Source organism: Globicephala melas, chromosome 5, assembly GCF_963455315.2.
Source record: "Globicephala melas chromosome 5, mGloMel1.2, whole genome shotgun sequence".
Taxonomy (NCBI): Eukaryota; Metazoa; Chordata; class Mammalia; order Artiodactyla; family Delphinidae; genus Globicephala; species Globicephala melas.
This window is the reverse complement of record NC_083318.1, coordinates 91190402-91210507: the sequence shown is the minus strand read 5'-3', so window position 1 is coordinate 91210507 and position 20106 is coordinate 91190402. Positions and strand designations below refer to the sequence as shown.

General features: G+C 35.1%; 1 protein-coding gene across 10 annotated transcripts in view; it reads left to right on the top strand.

Moving 5' to 3' along the window:
* The window catches only part of ANKRD17 (ankyrin repeat domain 17), a 161769-nt gene that overhangs the window by 66816 nt on the left and 74847 nt on the right, over positions 1-20106 (top strand). For all 10 annotated transcript variants that reach the window (XM_030877835.3, XM_030877833.3, XM_030877832.3 and 7 more), the window contains exons 2-6: positions 6796-6949; positions 12352-12508; positions 15689-15836; positions 16094-16241; positions 17405-17638. In XM_030877835.3, coding sequence (XP_030733695.1) covers positions 6796-6949; positions 12352-12508; positions 15689-15836; positions 16094-16241; positions 17405-17638 — 841 coding nt within the window. The remainder of the gene's footprint in view (positions 1-6795; positions 6950-12351; positions 12509-15688; positions 15837-16093; positions 16242-17404; positions 17639-20106) is intronic.

The window sequence follows — 20106 nt, the reverse complement described above, 5'->3', positions numbered from 1 at the left end:
AGTTCGTTTTCCTGCCTGGGCAGAGACCTTTGGGTAGCCAGATCCTCTTATTATTAATCTTTACTCTTCGGTTCCGCCTTGGTGTCCAAATAGCTTTCCAGCAGACTTCTGTAGGCTTTTTGGTAACAAGCAGTTTTATGTATTACCTGTGGTCCACTGCTACCATTTTCATAATTCAGCAAGCATCGTACTAGTTAACGTGGGGCTGATTCAGAATGAGAGACATGTTTGCCACCCAGTGGGGAATCAAGTCAAGCAAACAAGTAATGTGACGAATGCTATATGGAGATATAGGTATTAACAATGGAACAGATAATTTTTGCCAGTCTACCCTTCTTGTTTCCAAGAGGAACTTGGAAACACTATCTCTGTTGTTAACGAGCACATACACACTTTGTTTAGCATCAGTAAAATGCTCTCCATCATGCCCAGATTTAGGATGTCGATACTTCCCTTCTTCCCTCAGAGGTAACGCTTCTCCCTTTTTGTCATCTATCTTACATTTTCCATTTCCTTCATTTGCTTAGAAATATGTTCTAATCTCTGCCCATCTTTAGAAACAAAAAACAGAGATAAAAACAAAAACACAAACCTTTACCTCCTTAAAAAAAAAAAAAATCATTTTGGATTATCATTCTCCTGTGGCTGTCCTACTGCTTTGCACATAGTATGTAATTGGCAGTGAACATTTGTTAAATTGAATAGAATTTGTATATATGATGTCTAGTTAATCAGAATATACTGTATCCTTATTCTTTGGAGTGAATACCAGTTTATTATACTACCAAATGGACTGCTCTTCTCTTATATAGCAGTGATAATACATTTGTTCTGAAGAGGAGTTAATTTGAAATGTTATGCTAATTTTCACCATTGGTCCAAATGATGCTACATTTCCACATTTTCATGTGACTTTGTGTTTTGAATATACAAGGATTGGGAATGCCATTAATAGCATAAACAAATTCATTCAGCTCTGACCATTGTTAAAAGACCTTGCTTTTTATTGTTAAGCATTTGTGTTAAGTTTATTTTGGGGAGAAAGTAAAAAGTACTTTTTTGGGGGGGCTTCCCTGGTGGCTCAGTGGTTGAGAGTCCGCCTGCCGATGCAGGGGACACGGGTTCGTGCCCCGGTCCGGGAAGATCCCACATGCCGCGGAGCGGCTAGCACCCTGAGCCATGGCTGCTGAGCCTGCGTGTCCGGAGCCTGTGCTCTGCAATGGGAGAGGCCACAACAGTGAGAGGCCCGCGTACCGCAAAAAAAAAAAAAAAAAAAACTTTTTTTGAATTTTATTTTTTTAATATATACAGCAGGTTCTTATTAGTTATCTGTTTTTTACATATTAGTTGTATACATGTCAATCCCAATCTCCCAATTCATCCCACCACCACCCCATCCCTACTTTCCCCCCTTGGTGTCCATACGTTTGTTCTCTACATCTGTGTCTCTATTTCTGCCCTGCAAACTGGTTAAAAAATACTTTGTTAATTGAATAGTATTACCATTAAATAATTTTTTTAAACAAAAGCAACCTCTGCAGTAAAACATCACCTTTAATCTTTAAAAACTAAAAGGATTTAATGTGCACACAAGTATAGAGACTAGTAAAATAAAGCCTCTATAAATCTCTTTTTCAGATCACCAGTATCAAGAATTCGCCACACCACTTTGTTTTAAATTCCTGACAATATTTCTGTATACTACAATATGCATCTCTAAAAGATAAGGGCATTTTCTTACCTAACCAGAGTAATTCCTTTATACTATTTAATGCACAGTTCATATTCAGATTTCTTCATTTTCCTTGAAAATTTCAAATAAGGTCTATATTATTTTGATGGTTATGTCTCTGGAATTTCTTTAATTTAGAACGGTTCTTCCCTTTTACTGTCTCTGTCTCTCTCTTTTAAAACATGTTCTAGATTTTAGTTTAGTCTGTGTGCTTCTGTTTAACTCAGTGGTTCCCAGTTTCCCACCCCCAGGGTTTTGTTTTTTTTTTCCTCCAGGGGGACATTTGGCAATGTCTGGAGGTATTTTTAGTATCACAACCTGTGATAGGGTTGCTACTGGCATCTAGTGGGTAGAGGCCAGGGATGCTGCTGAACATCCTGAAGTGTATGTATAGGACAGCTCCCAACAACGAAGAATTATCTGGCTCAAAATGTCAATGGTGCCAAGATTGAGGAGCCCTGATTTAAATTTTTCCTGATATTTGCCTTAATAATTTTTATAAACTGGAAGTTATTTCAGGGAGGCAAGAGTACTTCATAGGAGGTACTGTGTATTTTATGTTGCATAAATCAGGGGCATATAATGTTTGGTTGTCTCACTTTTAGTAATTAAACATTGGGTTCAGGTATTAACAGCTTTATCCCTTAAATATAGAATTTAAAGTCAGCTTTTCTAGAGCAGAGTCAAACAACAGCCTCTTTTTCTGGTGGAAAGAATATTGAACTTGTTAATTGGATAACTGATCTCTTGGTGTTAGGTATGTAGAAACTTGCTATTTATATACGGATCCTGTGCTTTGTTTTTTCATCTGTAGCAATGAATTGAACGTGGTGATTTCTAAGACCCTTGCATTTTGATGGTTCTTTGTATTAGACCAGAATTTTATGCACAAACACCATTTCATAAAATATCCAGCTAGTCAAAACAGCACATCCAAATAGTTTAGATATAACTTAAATTGTCATGCTTTGAATATTGATAACTTTGACATTATTTCCCTTAAGGATGAATAAACTTAATAAGGACATCCCTTTCCTTCTGTCTCTCCACTCTTCAGGAAAGTTATTTATACATTTCATTTAAGGAAAATGTTTCAGAATATTTATGTGAATTTCTTATTCAGACCATTTTTAATGTTCCGGAACTTGGCCATTATTCAAAATGAATTTTTTTCTATAGAAACAATATGATAAAAATGAGTTAGGTTTCAATGGGAAAATGCATTTTAGTTTTCAATCTGAATTTCCTCAACTAAGGACATGTTAAAGAGGTATATGCCCATAACTTAGTTGACATTTGAATAAAGGATTACTTATTTTTGTATTTTTATAAGACTGCATCTCCTTTTATCAGTCTCTCTACTTGTTCTGTAATGTAGCACAAGAACTTTTCCAGGTGGGAAAAGAGGAATTGGTGTTAAAGGAGGAAGTCCTCTTCTGCTACCTCTTCAGAACTCCTATGGCTCTTTTTTTTTCTCCTTTCTTCATCTTATGCACTTTCTACCTTGTATTATTGTTATTGTATAATTTTACTCTCACATTAAAGAAACAAGCTCCTAGGTAGTAGGCTTAATTTTACACATCTCATAGTAGTAAACATCAGTATCTCTTGTACAAAGACTGTTTGTAATAAAGGTTTAATAAATCAATGAAGATAGCATTTTTCCCTACCTGCTACCTAATATTTGATTTTTCTGTATCTATAAAATATACCTTTAAATTTATTTTTTGTAACTACCTCTCCCTTCTCCAAATACACTGCAACATTTTAGAATCTGAAAGGGAAGGGTCCCCAAATCATCTTTTATTTATTCAAGAGTTATTTGAGTCCTGACAATGTGATGAGCATAGTTCTAGTTGCTGTATATATATCAGTGCTCCAAAGTGCCTATTTCCATGGAGTTTAGAAAGACAGTAAATATATATAATAAGTCATGTGAAAAATTCATGAAAAAATTACGCAGAATAAGCATCTAGAGATGGCTGAGAGACTTGGTTAGGTCTCACAGGTAGCAGATGAAGCAGAAATGGTACCTAGGTCTTTAGATCCTAACAGTATCCTTGAAATTAGTTTATTCTTCATTAATCTTAAACTGGGGGGGGTGGGGTGGGAGAGAATATAATAAACATCCATTCCTATTCTTTTCTTTCATCCTAATGTCTTTTAAAAAATCTATATATAGTATTTCATAGTCACTTGAATCTACTGATTTTTAAGTTATCAAGTTTTTCACATATCAAGAATAGTGGGCTTTAAAAATCAATATGAAAACTTTTATGGATGGGAATTCCCTGGCGGTCCAGTGGTTAGGACTGCGGGCTTTCACTGCTGAGAGCACGGGTTGGATCTCTGATCAGGGATCTAAGATCCCACAAGTTGTGCTGCGCGGCCAAAAAAAAAGAACTTTTATGGAGACGTTTTAAATCAATAAGAAAACATATTTCTTCTGCACTTAGTATCCCTCATGAAAAGATAGAGATGCATTTTTCTTAGTAAATTTTCACCAAACTTAGTTAAGATACAATGTGGCATAAGGGGACCTTGTGTCAGCAAATCACTTTTGATTGAAATTTAATACCTTCTGTGATCTAACTTGTAGCTTTCCGACTTTTCCTATAGTAAACCCTGTATTCTAGCATATAGAAATTTTATGCTTGTCTACCAGTGCTACATTCCTTCTTCTCCTTTTTGCTTATATCAGTTAGTTATTTTGGTCAAAATCCTTTCATATTCTTTCTGCATGCATTGTCTCCTTCAAACAGTCTTAGTACCTTTGATCTGTACTTTTGGTTTGGCACTTTGCACTGCTCTTTGATATCTTTTGTTTTCTAAAACCTTAATCTGAAACATTATTTAATTTTTCACCTGTTCATTTTAACCTGTGTTCATTTTTCCATGATTATTTCCTCTCTTTTTTTTTTTTTTTTGTCTTCTCCCATTGGATTGAAAAATTGTAGATATTTTAACAGAGAAAATTTCATTGGGATGCACCTTTTTCTCTAGAAAGACTCATCGTCTGGACCATGGTTAAAGATAGGAGGACATAGTTTTTACCAGGCTATAATATTGAATCACATGTGTCTATGACCAAACCATGCTGAAAAGTCCCCTTCCTAATGTATAACACTTAGGCTTTCACTACTGCCTTTAAAAATAAAGTTTAAAAAACATTATTGTTTTTTTCTTAACTCCTTCCTATCATATAGATTTTTAAGGTTAATATAGAGCAAAATTCTTGAAAATTTTCAAATATTTACGGAGATTATTTTCAGAGTATTCGGTGTCTATTTATATTTGAAATATTAGAAATCTGAAATGTTATTTCATATTAAACTGCATTAGCTTAATGGAAATTTAGAAAGAAGCATATTATTTCCCCCTAAATTTAACATTCAGTATTAAATATGTATTGATATAGGATTTATGCCTGGTTGCTAGACAGGTGACTTTTAAAGATGGAACAATAGAGTTCTGATGCTATGTTGGTTAAGAATTTATTTCTGAAGTTTTTAAATCTTATTTCTGACAGCTAGATACTAGGCATGAGGGTAATTGTATTCTAGGTTATTAATAACTTTTATATCTATTTTAGTTATTACAGTGTTAGAAGTACTTTAGACTTGTGAAATAAATTTCACCTGATCATGTTAGTGATATTTTATATAATAATTATCAACTTTTTATCAGCAAACTGTAAAGAATTATATCTTTATACCTATTTGTAAGTAGCACTATGACAAGGGATGTCAAAACAAAACTTTTCCCCATGTCTTAAGAGTTGCTATTTTCTAATTCTTTACATTTCTTTTAATTGAATCTGGTGTATGTTATTGTATCAGTGGTTCTCAGTGTATGGTCTGCAGCCCTCTCAAGTTCCCAGAAATCATTTCAGGATGTTCAAGAGGTCAAAAATGTTTTCATCACAATACTAATATGTTACTTGCCTTTTTACTGGGTTGATATTTGCACTGATGATACAAAAGCAATGGTAGGTAAAACTGCTGGCCTCTTAAGACCATGGCACAAAATTGTGCTAGCATCATTGTAGTTATCACTGCCATATATACTCACAGTTAAAAAAATAAAATGAAAAACCAGTTTCACCTGAAGAATAATCTTGATAGAGCAATAATTATTAATTTTTTGAAATTTCCACTTTTGAATACATGTCCTTTTAATGTTATTGTGTGACAAAATGGGAGGAACACATAAAGCACTTATGCATATGAAAGTATGGTGGTGTTTGAGGGAAAAGCACTTGGGCTTTTTTGAGATGTGAGGTGAACAGTCCACTTTTTTTTTCATGAAATGTCTTTTTTTGCTGGAAAAATATAAAAGACAGACACACTATGCCTATCAAACTTGGGCATTTGGCAAATGTTCTCAGAAATGATCGAGTGAGCCTTTAAGGGAAACAATCAACAGTATTTGTCACCAATGATAAAATTAAGCTTTCAAGCACAAACTAGAATTTTGGAAATTTTATTTGCCTGGGCTTGACAGCGTTCCAGTACTTAAAAACTTTTGTAATGAAACCAGTAGTGATATTAATGTTTTGATTTTTTGATATTGTAGTTTGATTTCAAATACAGTAAATATTAATAAATATAACCCTTATATGAAGTCCTTGGGAGCAGCACTACTTTATAGGTGTATAAAGGTGTCCTGAGAACAAAAGATTTAAGAACAGCTAATTTAGGTCCTCTACCAAAGTCAAAGGTTTCATGTCTAAGTATTAACCTCATAACCTCTCCCATATACTACCCTTCCCCCATGAAATTAGAATAGAAAAGAATACATATGATTTCAGTAAGAAAAGAAAATAGACTACATATGATATGAATAATATATTCTTAAATTATTCTACAAATGTAATTTTCTCCTTTAAACTGTGGGCTTATCTATCCCATTGAAATTATTCAGGATTGCATTGTATTTATCATTGATTTTGATGTTAAAATATTTTTCTCTTCTCTTCCTTTTTCTTCTGTTTATTTCTCTTCCCACTTTCCTTTTCTCCTTTCATTCCTCCCTTTCTTCTTTTTTTGGTATTTGTTTTCTAGGTGGAGTCTTTCATTTTGGATCAGGATGATTTGGAAAATCCAATGCTGGAAACGGCTTCCAAGTTACTCTTGTCAGGTACTGCTGATGGTGCAGACCTCAGGACAGTAGATCCAGAAACACAAGCTAGACTGGAAGCTTTACTAGAAGCTGCAGGTAAGTCTGCAAACTCTACATATATAATAAGCCTAATTTTCCAAAGTTCTACATAACTCTTAAAAACTCCAGTTATTATAAATGTCTGATGTTGGATATTTAGTATAAGACTATTAATAAAGGTTAATGGATTACTTTCTAGAGCATAACATGCAACATTTCATACAAGCATAGTTTCATTACCAGAATAAAATTGACAGGTTGTTGTAAACCTTATAAACAGACACTTCTTTTTTTATTTTTTTTGGCTTCATTGGGTCTTCGTTGCTGCGCGTGGGCTCTCTCTAGTTGCGGCGAGCAGGGCTACTGTGTTGCGGTGTGTGGGCTTCTCATTGCGGTGGCTTCTCTTGTTGCGGAACACGGACTCTAGGCGCGTGGGCTTCAGTAGTTGTGGCACATGGGCTCAGTAGTTGTGGCTGATGGACTGTAGAGCACAGGCTCAGTAGTTGTGGTGCACAGGCTTAGTTGCTCCGTGGCATGTGGGATCTTCCTGGACCAGGGCTCGAACCCGTGTCCCCTGCATTGGCAGGCGGATTCTTAACCACTGCGCCACCAGGGAAGTCCAAACAGAGACTTCTTATACAGTTAGTTTTCATTAGTCCTGAATTCCATCTTTGAAAATTCACCTACTTTATAAAACGTATTTATACACCCAAATTATAGTGCTTTCTCAGTCTTTCATAGAAATGCACAGAACGGTGAAAATTTTGAGTTGTTCTGCGTGCATGTTTTCCGCTGAGGTGATGCTCTCTGCCTTCTTGTTTCAGCTCTCATACTGTAAACAAGTGTCCTTTCCATGGTCTACTTAGTGCCACATTTTCCACATTTTTGTGCCTTTTGTTGGTGATTTCAAATGGCCCCCAAGTATAATGCTTAAGTGCTATCTAGTGTTCCTAAATGTGAAAAGGCTGTGATGTGCCTTTTGTAGAATATACGTGTATTATTAGATAAGCCTTTTCAGCATGAGTTATAGTGCTGTTGGCTGTGAGTTCAATGTTAATAAATCAAGTATAATATATTAAATAAGATTGTATTTAAATAAAAACACACATAAAACAAGCTTATGTATTGACTGGTTAATGCAACTGCTGTGGCCAGAGACTTCAGGCACCTAGCCCTGTATTTCCCCTTGGAGCAGTGGTTCAGTATTCATTAGTTCAGTGTTCCCAGTGACTTTACAGAACATAACTACCATGAATAATAAGAATTGACTGTGTATAATTCCCTCCACTTTTTTTGTCACAGATTGTCTTTTAAAACCTTGTAAAGTGAATCATCATTATATTTTTGTAAAGTGGATCATCATTATATTGTCTTCATAAGAAGTGTTTTAATTAGAGTTTATATACATAACCAAGAGTAAACATCATAATATATAATATGCCTTAAATATAAGGGAATAGTAACTCTAAATCTCTATGATCATTTAAAATAACCATATTTTCTTAACTTTCCTAAAGTGGACATAAATATATGGTGAACATTAATTGTTCATGGCTTGAGCACCCTGAACCAATGCTAGATTTTGTACATTCAATGCATATAAACTGATTTCATTATAGCATAAAACTGACCTATTGCTGTTTGATAATGCTTTCAATAAATATCTCATAACACAGCATCTAAATATTTGAAGGACTCATGGTTAAGTTTGATTTCTATCCTGGGTAAAATTCTAGAATGGATTATTAAGGGAATGTTGACCAAATACAGATGAAAACATAGTAGGGGCACATGCAAGGTTCTTTCCTTGAGTATGGAAAACTGTACAGGGTAGCAGTGATATAATTTAGCATTTGCCTGAAATTTGATGTTGCTTTAGGAGTTTACCTGAGAGAAATGAGGATTGTGAAATTATTTGAAAACATGTCATAAGAGGAACAGGGAATGTTTCTCCTGCAGATGAGAAGACTCAAGTTGAATATAAGGGATATTTGTTTTCTGTGGTTCGAAGAGGCAGAACCAGGCTTAAAGATGCTACATGAAGGTAGATTTCAGCTGAAAGGAGCTACTTTTGGAGGTAGAGTTCCTTTTTATAGGATGCTAATAGTTGCTTCATTTTTCTCATTTCTGTGTTTATTCCCTTTTTTTTTCCGTTTTCTTTATAATAGCTAACAATCAATCAAGATGTCAGCTAAGCTGAGTTCTCATCCGTAGGCTGTAGAAGAAAATCCATTTCCAAGTTTATTATTGTTGGCAGCAGAATTTAATTCCTTGGAATTGTGGGACTGAGATCCTGATATTCATACAGACTGTCAGCTGAAACTGCTCTCACCTCTTTGAGGTCGCCCACATTCCCCCCATCTTCACATCAGCATGGCATTGTGGAATCCTTGTGCTTTGAATCTCTGATTTCCTTTTCTCCAACCAGCCAAAGAAATCTCTTTGGTCTTCCTGGGGTCATGTGATAAGGTCAGGCCCACCCAGATAACCTTCTTATCTTCAGGTCAACTATGCTATATAGCATAACCTAATCATGGGGATAAAATCTATCAAATTCACAGTCCCAAAGATTATATAGAGTGTGTACACCAGAGCTGGGTAATCTTGGGAACATTTTAGAATTCCTAGTATACCAGTGATTGGACAGAAGCGTCTCCATTTCTTTGAGAACCCCGAAATGTCAATATCTTTAAGTCTTTTCTCTGTGGCTGTTTAATTTCTTGAGAGACACATCTGCCTGTTTCTGTCTAGTGAATTATAAATGCTGGCTGCCAGCATTTTGGGAGCTGAGAGTAGAAAAGGGGCTAAGGATCTCACTGTTTATCATGCATATGTTCACTTAATCCTCATTTTCAATTTAGTGTTATCTCTTCCTCATCTATACCCAATATCTTCTAGCCCAGGGTCTTTCTGGTTTAGTCTCTTTAGAGAATAATTATCTGGCTGTGCAGTTTGGGATGGAGTCTTAAATGTCTGACTGCTCCTCACAGGTATTCAGCCAGTCTCTCTGTTTTCCAACCCAAGCCTCACCCCTGAACCTGGAACCTATATATAACTCCTGAGTCCTATTGGGTTGATCACTTTGTTTCTCGCTTATTTCTATGTTTCTGCTTATTCTGTTCTGCTAAGTCAGTTAATCTCCTCTTTACTATGTCTTCGTGAATATTAGCTTTGATTTACAAATTTCTTCTAGTTTTATCAAAGATGGAGTTCCTATTGTATTTTAGTTCTCCTTTGAGTAAGTTCTGAGAAGAAAAAAGGGGGAAATAATTGTCTTAAAATCATCTTGAAATCAAAAATCTAGATAATCATTTAATACACCTTTTCTCTGAAATTATATGGTTCTGCTCAATTGATTAAATGTCATAACTTGGAAAGAATAATTTGGTCATCGTGTATCATTTCTGTTATTTGATCTTCACTGATTAATATCTGATAATTGAATAAGACCAGTAAAAAAGATCACCATAATCCAGAGTAGCTAGATAAATTAATTTCCAATCACTGTTTATTTATTTGAAAGGTTACTATGTATTTCTTAGGTTACTTCCTAGTTATTTTTACTAAAATAGTTATCTTTACTTATGAAGATATGAGAAGTTCATAAAAATTTAATATGGAATATTTTATTTTAAATGTTATTTTTTTAAAAAACAGGGATTACTTTCTTCTGATCTGGACATATCCTCTTGTTTAGTTCTTTTTTGTCACTGACAAATAGTTGTTACATAGCCAATCTGAGTTGGCTAAAATATTGGAGCTAATTCTCTCATGTGAGAATGCATCTGTGATATTGGTCTCAATAATGTTAGGATACTTAACTAACCACAGATATCTTATTGAATAAATACTATTATAGCATGTTCAGACTACAGTTGGCTTTTAATATTAGTGACACAAATTATGCAGTAGGTATCAGTCTTACCAGATTAAGACTGTTTTTATCCTTTGTATGTCTTGATTGTAGCAGACACTAAATTTGACTGCTCTGAACATTTGTTATATCTAAATATCTAAAATCAGAAATGCTTTTTGCAATATTTATTCTGTAAGATGTAATATTTCATATCTTGGATTTGTCAGAAGGAAAAGCAAATGCGTATAAAGTTTTTTTAAAATAAACTTCAAACACAAACTTATATGATATTATTGAGCCCTTCCACTATTAAAAGAAATCTGTACAGATATGTTTATTATCATTTGGGAGATCTTTTTGGTCTTTATCTTAGTTAAATAGTTTGTTTTAAAACCTCTTTAAAATAGTGTTTCTTAAACATTAATTGCGTTTGAATCACTTGGGGATCTTTTTTTAAAATGCAGGTTATTGATCAGTAAATTTTAGGGTCTCAGATTCTGCATTTCTGACAAGCTCCCAAGTGACAGTAATGCTTCTATCAGTAGTTCATGAACCACATGTTGAGTAGTGGGGTTCTGTAATATCCATTATAACATTAGTTGTTTTATCTTCAAGTTAGAGCAAAGGTTCTTAATCCTGGCTGTGCATCAGAATCTCCTTAGAGCCTTTAAAGTATGTAGATCCCTAGGCCTTCCTTTTACTTACTGAATTATATCTTTAGATATAGGAGAGTTCAGCATCTGTACTTTTGAAAGGCTCCACTGATGGGCAGCCTGGATTAAGCAGCACTGAGTTTAGAATGTTAGAGATCAGCCTTCTTAATAGTGATATGTAGAGTAGCAACAAGTTGTGTTTCATGTACATGGTAACTAACCATTTCTGCTTTTGAAATTTTAAAAAAAATTTGTCTATTCTGAATATTTTTTAGATATGGTGTTTTTAGACATGATTTTGGGTGTATGTAATAAATTGTAGTCGTAATTTGAAGCAAATAGGTACTCATAGATAGGTTATCTTTTATATAGCCTATAATGTCTTATATGGCCATTTTTTGGTCACAAGTGGTAGTAGCCCAACTAAACATTCTTAAATGAAAATGGGCATTTACCAAAGGTATAGGTATGGTGCTGGCTTCTGGCACTACTAGTGTCAATGAGTCAAATATAACTTTATCAGAACTGTCTCCTTCCTATTTCTCTGCTCTCCTCTCCTCTATGTTGACTTACTTTGGGCAGTCTTTTTCTCTTTGTGGTGATAAAAGTGACCAAATAGCTCATGACTCACGATTTAGCAACCTTTGAGCATAGGTTCTTCTTGCAAACGTATGGCAGAAGTCTGAGTGAGGACACCCGACTGTCCCAGCATAGACCAACGACCCATTTCTAGAACCAGAGAGTCACAGAGTTGAGCACTTATGGACCACATGGAAGGAATAAGACTAATAGAAAATTGGAGAACAGTGATTTCCCAGAAGATTCTGGCCAGGCAATATATATGTCCAGTGTATCATTTGGAGTTTAACATAAATAGAGTTAAGTAACTTGAATTTTGCTTTGTTTCTCCTTTTGGGTATATCTGAATTGGTGTGAAAATAATATAATAGGAATAGGCAAATTATCTACGGCTGATGGTAAAGCCTTTGCAGATCCTGAAGTGCTTCGGAGGTTGACATCATCTGTTAGTTGTGCGTTGGATGAAGCTGCTGCTGCACTTACCCGTATGAGAGCTGAAAGCACAGCAAATGCAGGGCAGTCGGACAAGTAAGTGTATTTCCACTGTGATCAGTATAAAAACATTTTCTTAAAAATAATTAAAATAGCTAACATTTACTGAGCATGTATTTTGTGCCTGGCAGTATGCTAACCACTTTACCTGTGATATCTTATTTATACTCACAAAAAGCCTTAGGCATGGATTTTGTTTTTATTCCCATTTTACTCATGAAAAGCAGAAAAGAAGTAACTTAAGATTGAATAGGTAACAAGTAGCAGAGGTAGGACGCCAGTGTCTGTCTGACTACAAGGCTGACTTCTTAGCCAATATGTTATAAAAGACCTTTTGCTTTTTTAGATTTTGTTTTCTTTTAATGTTTTGGTGACAAAGAAGTAAATGATTTCTAATTAGTCATGCCATTTTCTACTTCATGTGCATAGTTCTGACCATTTTAAAGGGCAGGGTTTTTATTTGTTTATTTGTTTTATGAATGTTCAAAAATGTCAGAGATCTAGTTTCCATAACTTGAATGTAAGTGAGTTCCAGGGATGTTATTTTTATTTGTCCTATAATTCTTTTTATATAACATTTCACGTTTAGTAAGAACTCAGTAAATATGTTCTGACTTGGCCTTTAAAGTTTTTCTGATGATGTTATGCAATAAAAACCAATCACACCATCTTGTATATAAAACAGTTATGGGTAGTATAATGAAAAATACAATGCCAAGGAAGCAGCTGGAAAAGAACCATTAATACATGTTACTACTGTCTTCACCCTTCAGAGGCTTCTTTTTTTCCTTTAACTGAAAAGAAGCCATTAAGCCATTTTATTTACAGTTGACTCGAACAACACAGGTCTGAACTGCACAGGTCCACTTATACACAGGGTTTTTTTCTTTCTCTTCTTCTTTCTTTTTTTTTTTTCTTTTGGCCATGCCACGTGGCTTGTGGATCTCAGTTTCCCGACCAGGGATTAAACCCAGGCCACAGCAGTGAAAGCCAAATCCTAACCAGAGAGCTCCCAGCACAGGTTTTTTTCAGTAGTGAATACTACATTGCTGCACAGTCTGTGGTTGGTTGAATCCATGGATGCAGAAACGTGGATATAGAGATATGGAGGAACTGCATTTATGGAGGGCAGACTGATTAGTTATTTGCAGATTTTCAGCTGAGTGGAGTGTGGTTACCCCTAACCCCTGTGATGTTCAAGGGTCAACTGTATTTTAGCAGTTACCTTTAAATAGTTGAAAAAAATGAGAATACTCTTTTATATATGAGTTTAGAGAATAAAAAATAGCACTAAAGAATTGTCTTATATAATAGTGTTTTTATGCAACATCTTTTAGTATTAACAAGAATGTGAATTTGCTGTTTCTCTTAACTCTGTCTTCATTCATCTAAGTTTTCTGTTTTTATTAATTTATTTTACCATCCTTCTCATAGATTGACTCTCCTTCTTTAGTTAACTTCCAGTTCTATTCCTTAGTTAACGTTCAGTTTTACTAGCCTATGATATTATTGATATTCTCCAGATATTTTTTAATGTGCCTTCTGGGACTGGCAAGGCACCTTGAAGAGTATTTTAAAGCTAGTTCAGCAGGAAATAGAATAGAAAAATAAAGAGTCATAGATTCTTTGGCACTGACACTACTAAAAGTGATCAGCAAAACACTAGGCCATGTTTGTGACAGTCATGTTTGTTCAGCAAAGCTTGAGAAACAGTGGAGCGCGGTGGGTGTTTTGTGACAGTACAGTTAACAAGTAGACAAAATATATAGTATGGCATACAATGATACGATTATGGGCAGAAGAAATTGAATGCGGAAGTGCTAAGGCAGTGTTTGGGGTTAGGGATCATGTTGCATTTTTAGTACAGTAGTCAGGGAAACCCTCATTTAAAAGGTGGCTTTTTAGCAAAGACCTGAAATAGATAAGGCAAGTGAGCTGTGCCTGGGAGAAGCTTTTTTGTCAGAGGGATAGCAGATACATAAATCTTGGAGTTACAGCTTAATTAGCATTTTTGATGAAAAACGGGAAAGCCAATTTGGCTAAAGCGGAAAGAGTAAGTGAGAATAGTAGGTGTTGAAACCAGAGAAGTAAAGGGAGGAGTTTGAGATCCTACCACTGGACAGGTCTTATAAGGATTCTGACTTTTACTGTGGGTAGGATTAAAGGCCAGTGGAGGATTCTGAGCAGAGGAGTGACAGGTCTACTTCCTTTTAAGCAAGATCTCTCTGGCTCCTTCACTGAAAAAAGCCTGAAGGAGAACAAGGGTAAAAGCAGGGAGACTGCTTAGGAGACTTCACCATAATCTTGGCTAACGATGATGTTCTTAAAACTGGGTGGTAGTGATAATATAGGTATAGAAAACAGGTATCCATGGATGATGGCTTTAGTACCTGAAGTGACAGGGCCATGTTTTAAGAGGAGGTTGTAAGAATTGAGGTATATTTGAAATAAAGAGAATATTAATGAAGAGACTCGGAATTAGTGTTTTTCTAAGAATGGATTTTAGCCGCAAGTGAAGGAATCTTTAGAAATGTCCATAGTTGAAATTCTTTTGGAAGATTTACAGGGCAAATGCTTTACTCTAAGTATAATTTTCTGTTGTTCCACCACTTTCTCCACTCTCCTTTTGCTTGAATTAAGCCTTTGCCTTACCTGGATATTTTTCATACTTCCCCAAAACATGATGGCATAAGTAAATACTTCAAAAAATAATCTCCTTCTCAGTTATTCATAGATTAGTCAAAATTACATGCTCACAACTTTCCTATCTGATTTCCCTTTACTTGATTGAAGAACTTAGGCATTTATAATTAGTAAAAGTTTTACCCATTTCATTAAACCTTATAAAATTTTTCTAGTGACTAAACAAACAGAAGTGTAATTATAACTTGTATTTCCTTCATGTGATTTTTCTATACAATTTTATGTTTTAAAATTTTGGATTTTTTCCCTACTTATAGTAAATTAGACTTTATCTTTCAGTTACATGATTGAAAACATTTTGTAATGGGGATAATTTTAATTCAGTGACTTTTATATGTAGATTTTAAAAACTCAGTCAACTGAATCATTTAAATTTCTTTTTGTTATGAGTCATATTGAAATAATCATTCTTTTTAGCACTACTGTCCAGATTAATTTGAAAAAATCAACACTTATGCTGGGCAATTTTTTATATTCTTATATCCTGATATTACAATATTCTTCCCCCAATAGCCGCAGTTTGGCAGAAGCCTGTTCAGAAGGAGATGTAAATGCTGTGCGAAAGTTACTCATTGAAGGGCGAAGTGTAAATGAACACACTGAGGAAGGGGAGAGCCTCCTTTGTTTAGCTTGTTCTGCTGGATATTATGAGCTTGCACAGGTTTGTATTATCAAAATAAAGCTCACAGTTTTTTGATTGTTTTAATTTGGCCTGTGTATTAAGGGAATAATAAACTAAAATCAACCATCAGGCTCATTTCCAGAAATAGTTTTGTTAGATACATTTTTTTTGTTTATTGGCTCTTTTGTTTATTGGCTCTCTAACATGACTAGGTAGGTGTTAACATAAATATATGTTCAAAAACTTTTGATGAAAATATCATTTTCTAATATCCTTTAAACTTTTTCTTTCATAAGGTTTTGTTGGCAATGCATGCCAATGTGGAAGATAGGGGGATCAAAGGTGACATTACACCTTTAATGGCTGCTGCTAATGGAGGACATGTCAAAATTGTGAAGTTGCTGCTAGCTCATAAAGCTGATGTCAATGCACAGTCTTCAACAGGTTATGCATACTTCTTTTTCAGTTTTTAAATATTAACACCCTCTGATAGTAATTAATTCACATGAAAGTGATCATTAGTGATGCTTTCACAATTATCAGTGCTGCACATTTGTATATATCTGTGCATTAGGCTTAAAGTACATAGAATGTATCTTGAATGAAATTTCTCCTGTTTTGTGTATGAGTGCTATTAACTGGCCTTGGTTCTTTTATATTAAACACTGGTCCAGTTAAAAGGACCATCCTCTTGGAAGTGGAGAGGATGGTCTCCACCTCTCAAACCCAAGTTTCCTATTTATCAGGGGAAAATGGAAGGGAAGATAGGGAGAATAAGAAGGATACGCAACAGAAGGCAGGTCTGTCATTGCCTAGTGTTAATAAATTGCGGCCTATAGAAAAAGAAAGTATTATGAAAACATTATGTTACACAAGAGACAATGTTAATCTAAATCAGTTTTTTTTTCTTTCAAATTTGGGCATAAATGGATTTGTGTAAAAGCTCTAAAATATATGAAAATATATTTTGTGCATTTCCTTCATGCAAGATTTTTAAATTTTTTAAATATTTTAAATAATTTTAAAGGTCTGCATGTTCTGGTTTGCGGGGGTTTTAGGAATTCTTATTTTACCCAGAAGTTAACTTTTTTTCCCATGTAAAATGGGAGATTTTTATCATTAAGAGGGAATGTTTTTGAAATTATTTTAACTTTGGCCACCATTTAACTGATGTGTAAAGTTGTGGTGAAAACAGTACGTGATTAAAAGGAACGGTATGAGGTATATCTATATATGATGAATAATTATAATCCAAAGAAAAAATAAAGCTTGAGAACCATTTCTCTGATTAAAGTTAGAATCAGTGTAACTTTTTCCTCATGTGGGAAGTTAGTTTCAGAATTGCTCAGTTCTTTTATAACTCTACAATTGTGATAAGTGTATCTGATTTTCCACATGTGTTTGACCCTGATTTTTAAATGGAAAGAATAGGGAGTTGATTTCAGTAAGATAAAATGTAATGAAGAAAAGAATTATATATATAAGTGTAATAGCTAAATTTATTAAGATTATAGTCTCTCATTTCATTTTTGTCTTTGATACTAAATAAACCTCTGTTTTATTTTGGTATTTTATGTTAATGTCTTTGTTTTTCTTCATTCAAATAGGCAATACAGCACTTACATATGCTTGTGCTGGAGGTTATGTAGATGTTGTAAAGGTGCTCTTGGAATCCGGTGCTAGTATTGAGGACCATAATGAAAATGGTCATACTCCTCTTATGGAAGCTGGAAGTGCTGGACATGTGGAAGTAGCCAGATTGCTGCTAGAAAATGGGGCTGGCATTAATACGCATTCCAATGAATTTAAAGAGAGTGCCCTTACGTTAGCTTGTTACAAAGGTACAGTAAAGAACTTTTTTTTTTAAACAAAGTTTTTAAATTCATGAAATGACAGTTACTTCATATAGAATGGTTAGTCACTTAAAATAAAAAATAAAATATGGTAGTAGTATATAGTACGTTATAAATAAGTGTTTAAAGTGTTTTAGAGTTTAAAAGTTTAATATATAAAGTTTATATATTAAACTTTTAAAATATACATTCAATATTATAAATATTGTCAGTGAAAAATGACTGTTGATCCAGTTGTTTTATTAGAAACAGTTATTTATTTTTAATATGCACTGTACTTTTTAATGCTTTTGCTTCTCAGAGCATTTTGCCTGGTTTACACAAAAGAATCCTATTGAATCCAGAAGCGTTTAGCCTGTAAATTTAAAGTAAATGCAATAAAAGCTAGAATGAGGGGCTTCCCTGGGAGTCCAGTGGTTAAGACTCCACGCTTCCACTGCAGGCGGCGTGGGTTAGATCCCTGGTAGGGGAACTAAGATCCCACGTGCCGTGCAATATGGCCAGTAAATAAGTAAATAGAAGCTAGAATGATTTATTAACAAGAAGGTGCTTAAGCTATTTCTCATGATACCAAGAAGAAAGGAAAAGAATTGAAGAGAAAGGAGGATATATGAAAAGGAAAATAAAAAGTGGTGTGGAGGGAGTTTGTATTCAAAAGAACAATTTTAGAGTATCATTAACACGTTTAATAAAGTTAGAGGGAAGAGCTGGTTGAAATTGAGAATACCTACCAATATATAGCTGTACAAAGGGGGTACATAGTGTTCTAAATGATGTCAATCAACCTGAAAATATTGATAATAGAGTAAAATATCTTCTTTGCGGGGGGCAAGATAATTGTCTGGAAAGATACTTGGTCCTCAGCTAGTTAATCTAGATTCTAAAAAGACAGCCACAGAGCCAGACATTTTTCAGAATCAACCTTTTTGACAGATAAATTGCTATAAACTAAGAAACATTTTTTTTTTAAAGAAGATGTTGCGGGTAGGAGTTTATTAATTTATTTTATTTATTTTTGCTGTGTTGGGTCTTCGTTTCTGTGCCAGGACTTTCTCTAGTTATGGTAAGCGGGGGCCACTCTTCATCGTGGTGCGCGGGCCTCTCACTATCGCAGCCTCTCTTGTTGCAGAGCACAGGCTCCAGATGCTCAGGCTCAGTAGTTGTGGCTCACGGGCCCAGTTGCTCCGCGGCATGTGGGATCCTCCCAGTCCAGGGCTCAAAACCGTGTCCCCTGCATTAGCAGGCAGATTCTCAACCACTGCGCCACCAGGGAAGCCCTAAACTAAGAAACTTTTTAAAAAGAAAATTTCATGAAATTTTATACCTGCATAGCCCATTCACTTCAATGTTTTCTACCATCTGCAGCTGTGTCATGATTGTATCATAAAATAAATGATACATTTTTGACCCAGAGGCATCAAGAAAAAGCTCTTGCAAGGCAAGGTATAAAAGTTAAGGAGGAAAAAAAAAAAAGTTAAGGAGGCACTCACTCTCGATGGCTGAATCTTCACGTACACTAGCTTGTGAGTGAATGTCTCCTTAAATTTTGCACCCAGGGCTTTGATTCCTTCACCCTTGTGTTGGACCTCCTGTTGTTTTGTTTCATTCTATCAGTACTTCAGAGTGGCCAGGGTTTTGTGAGGTCTTTTGGAATAACTTCACTTAAAAAACATGGCTAAAATACTCCTTAGACACATAAGTGACTAAAATTTAAGTTAAATGTAAAAATGTGCTCTAAAGGACTTTTGATTTTTTTCGTTTTACAGATAATTCAGATTAAGGGTACTTAGGAAGCACAGCTGAGGTCTCTTACTTCTCCAGTTCTGTTTAGTAGTTACGCAGAGGTTGATCTTCATTGGGAGGGGAGAAATTAAGCCTTGGGGCAGCCTCTCCAGGGCAGGCCGATTGGGTGGCTCTGTCTTACCTTTCCATTAAATACTTTTGAAACCGGAACTAGCTCCATTTTACTACTGAGACCCAGCTGGCCAGTGAGCTTTGAGATGGGGCTATATATAACTACTCTTCCCTCTCTCCTATGCTTGTAGCCCCACCCTGCTGAGGTTGGGGCTTGCAGGCTTTCCTTAGAGAAACTGGATATAGAACTGAGCTGGTGGAGAACATCTCTACTACTTCCAAGGATCCATGGACACTCTTACTTTCCCCTATTTCTGGTGAGGTCTCTTAGGATACAGATTGACAAGGAGGAGATGGGGAAGGGATAGAATTCAGGCTGAGACTTAAACATTGATGTGGATCTTTGGGAAGGGAGAATGACAGAGAGGAAGGAGAGATAGTTTGTTAGCAAAAGCAAGGTATGGCAGGTGCTACACTTATTCACCAGAGTTAATTTTAACTGTTCATGATTCTGCCATCCACTCCTTCCTCCATTTCCAGTTGACTGAAAATTGACTGCAGCTCATTTCCAGATGAAGTTGGAAAAAAATTAGTCACTTTTC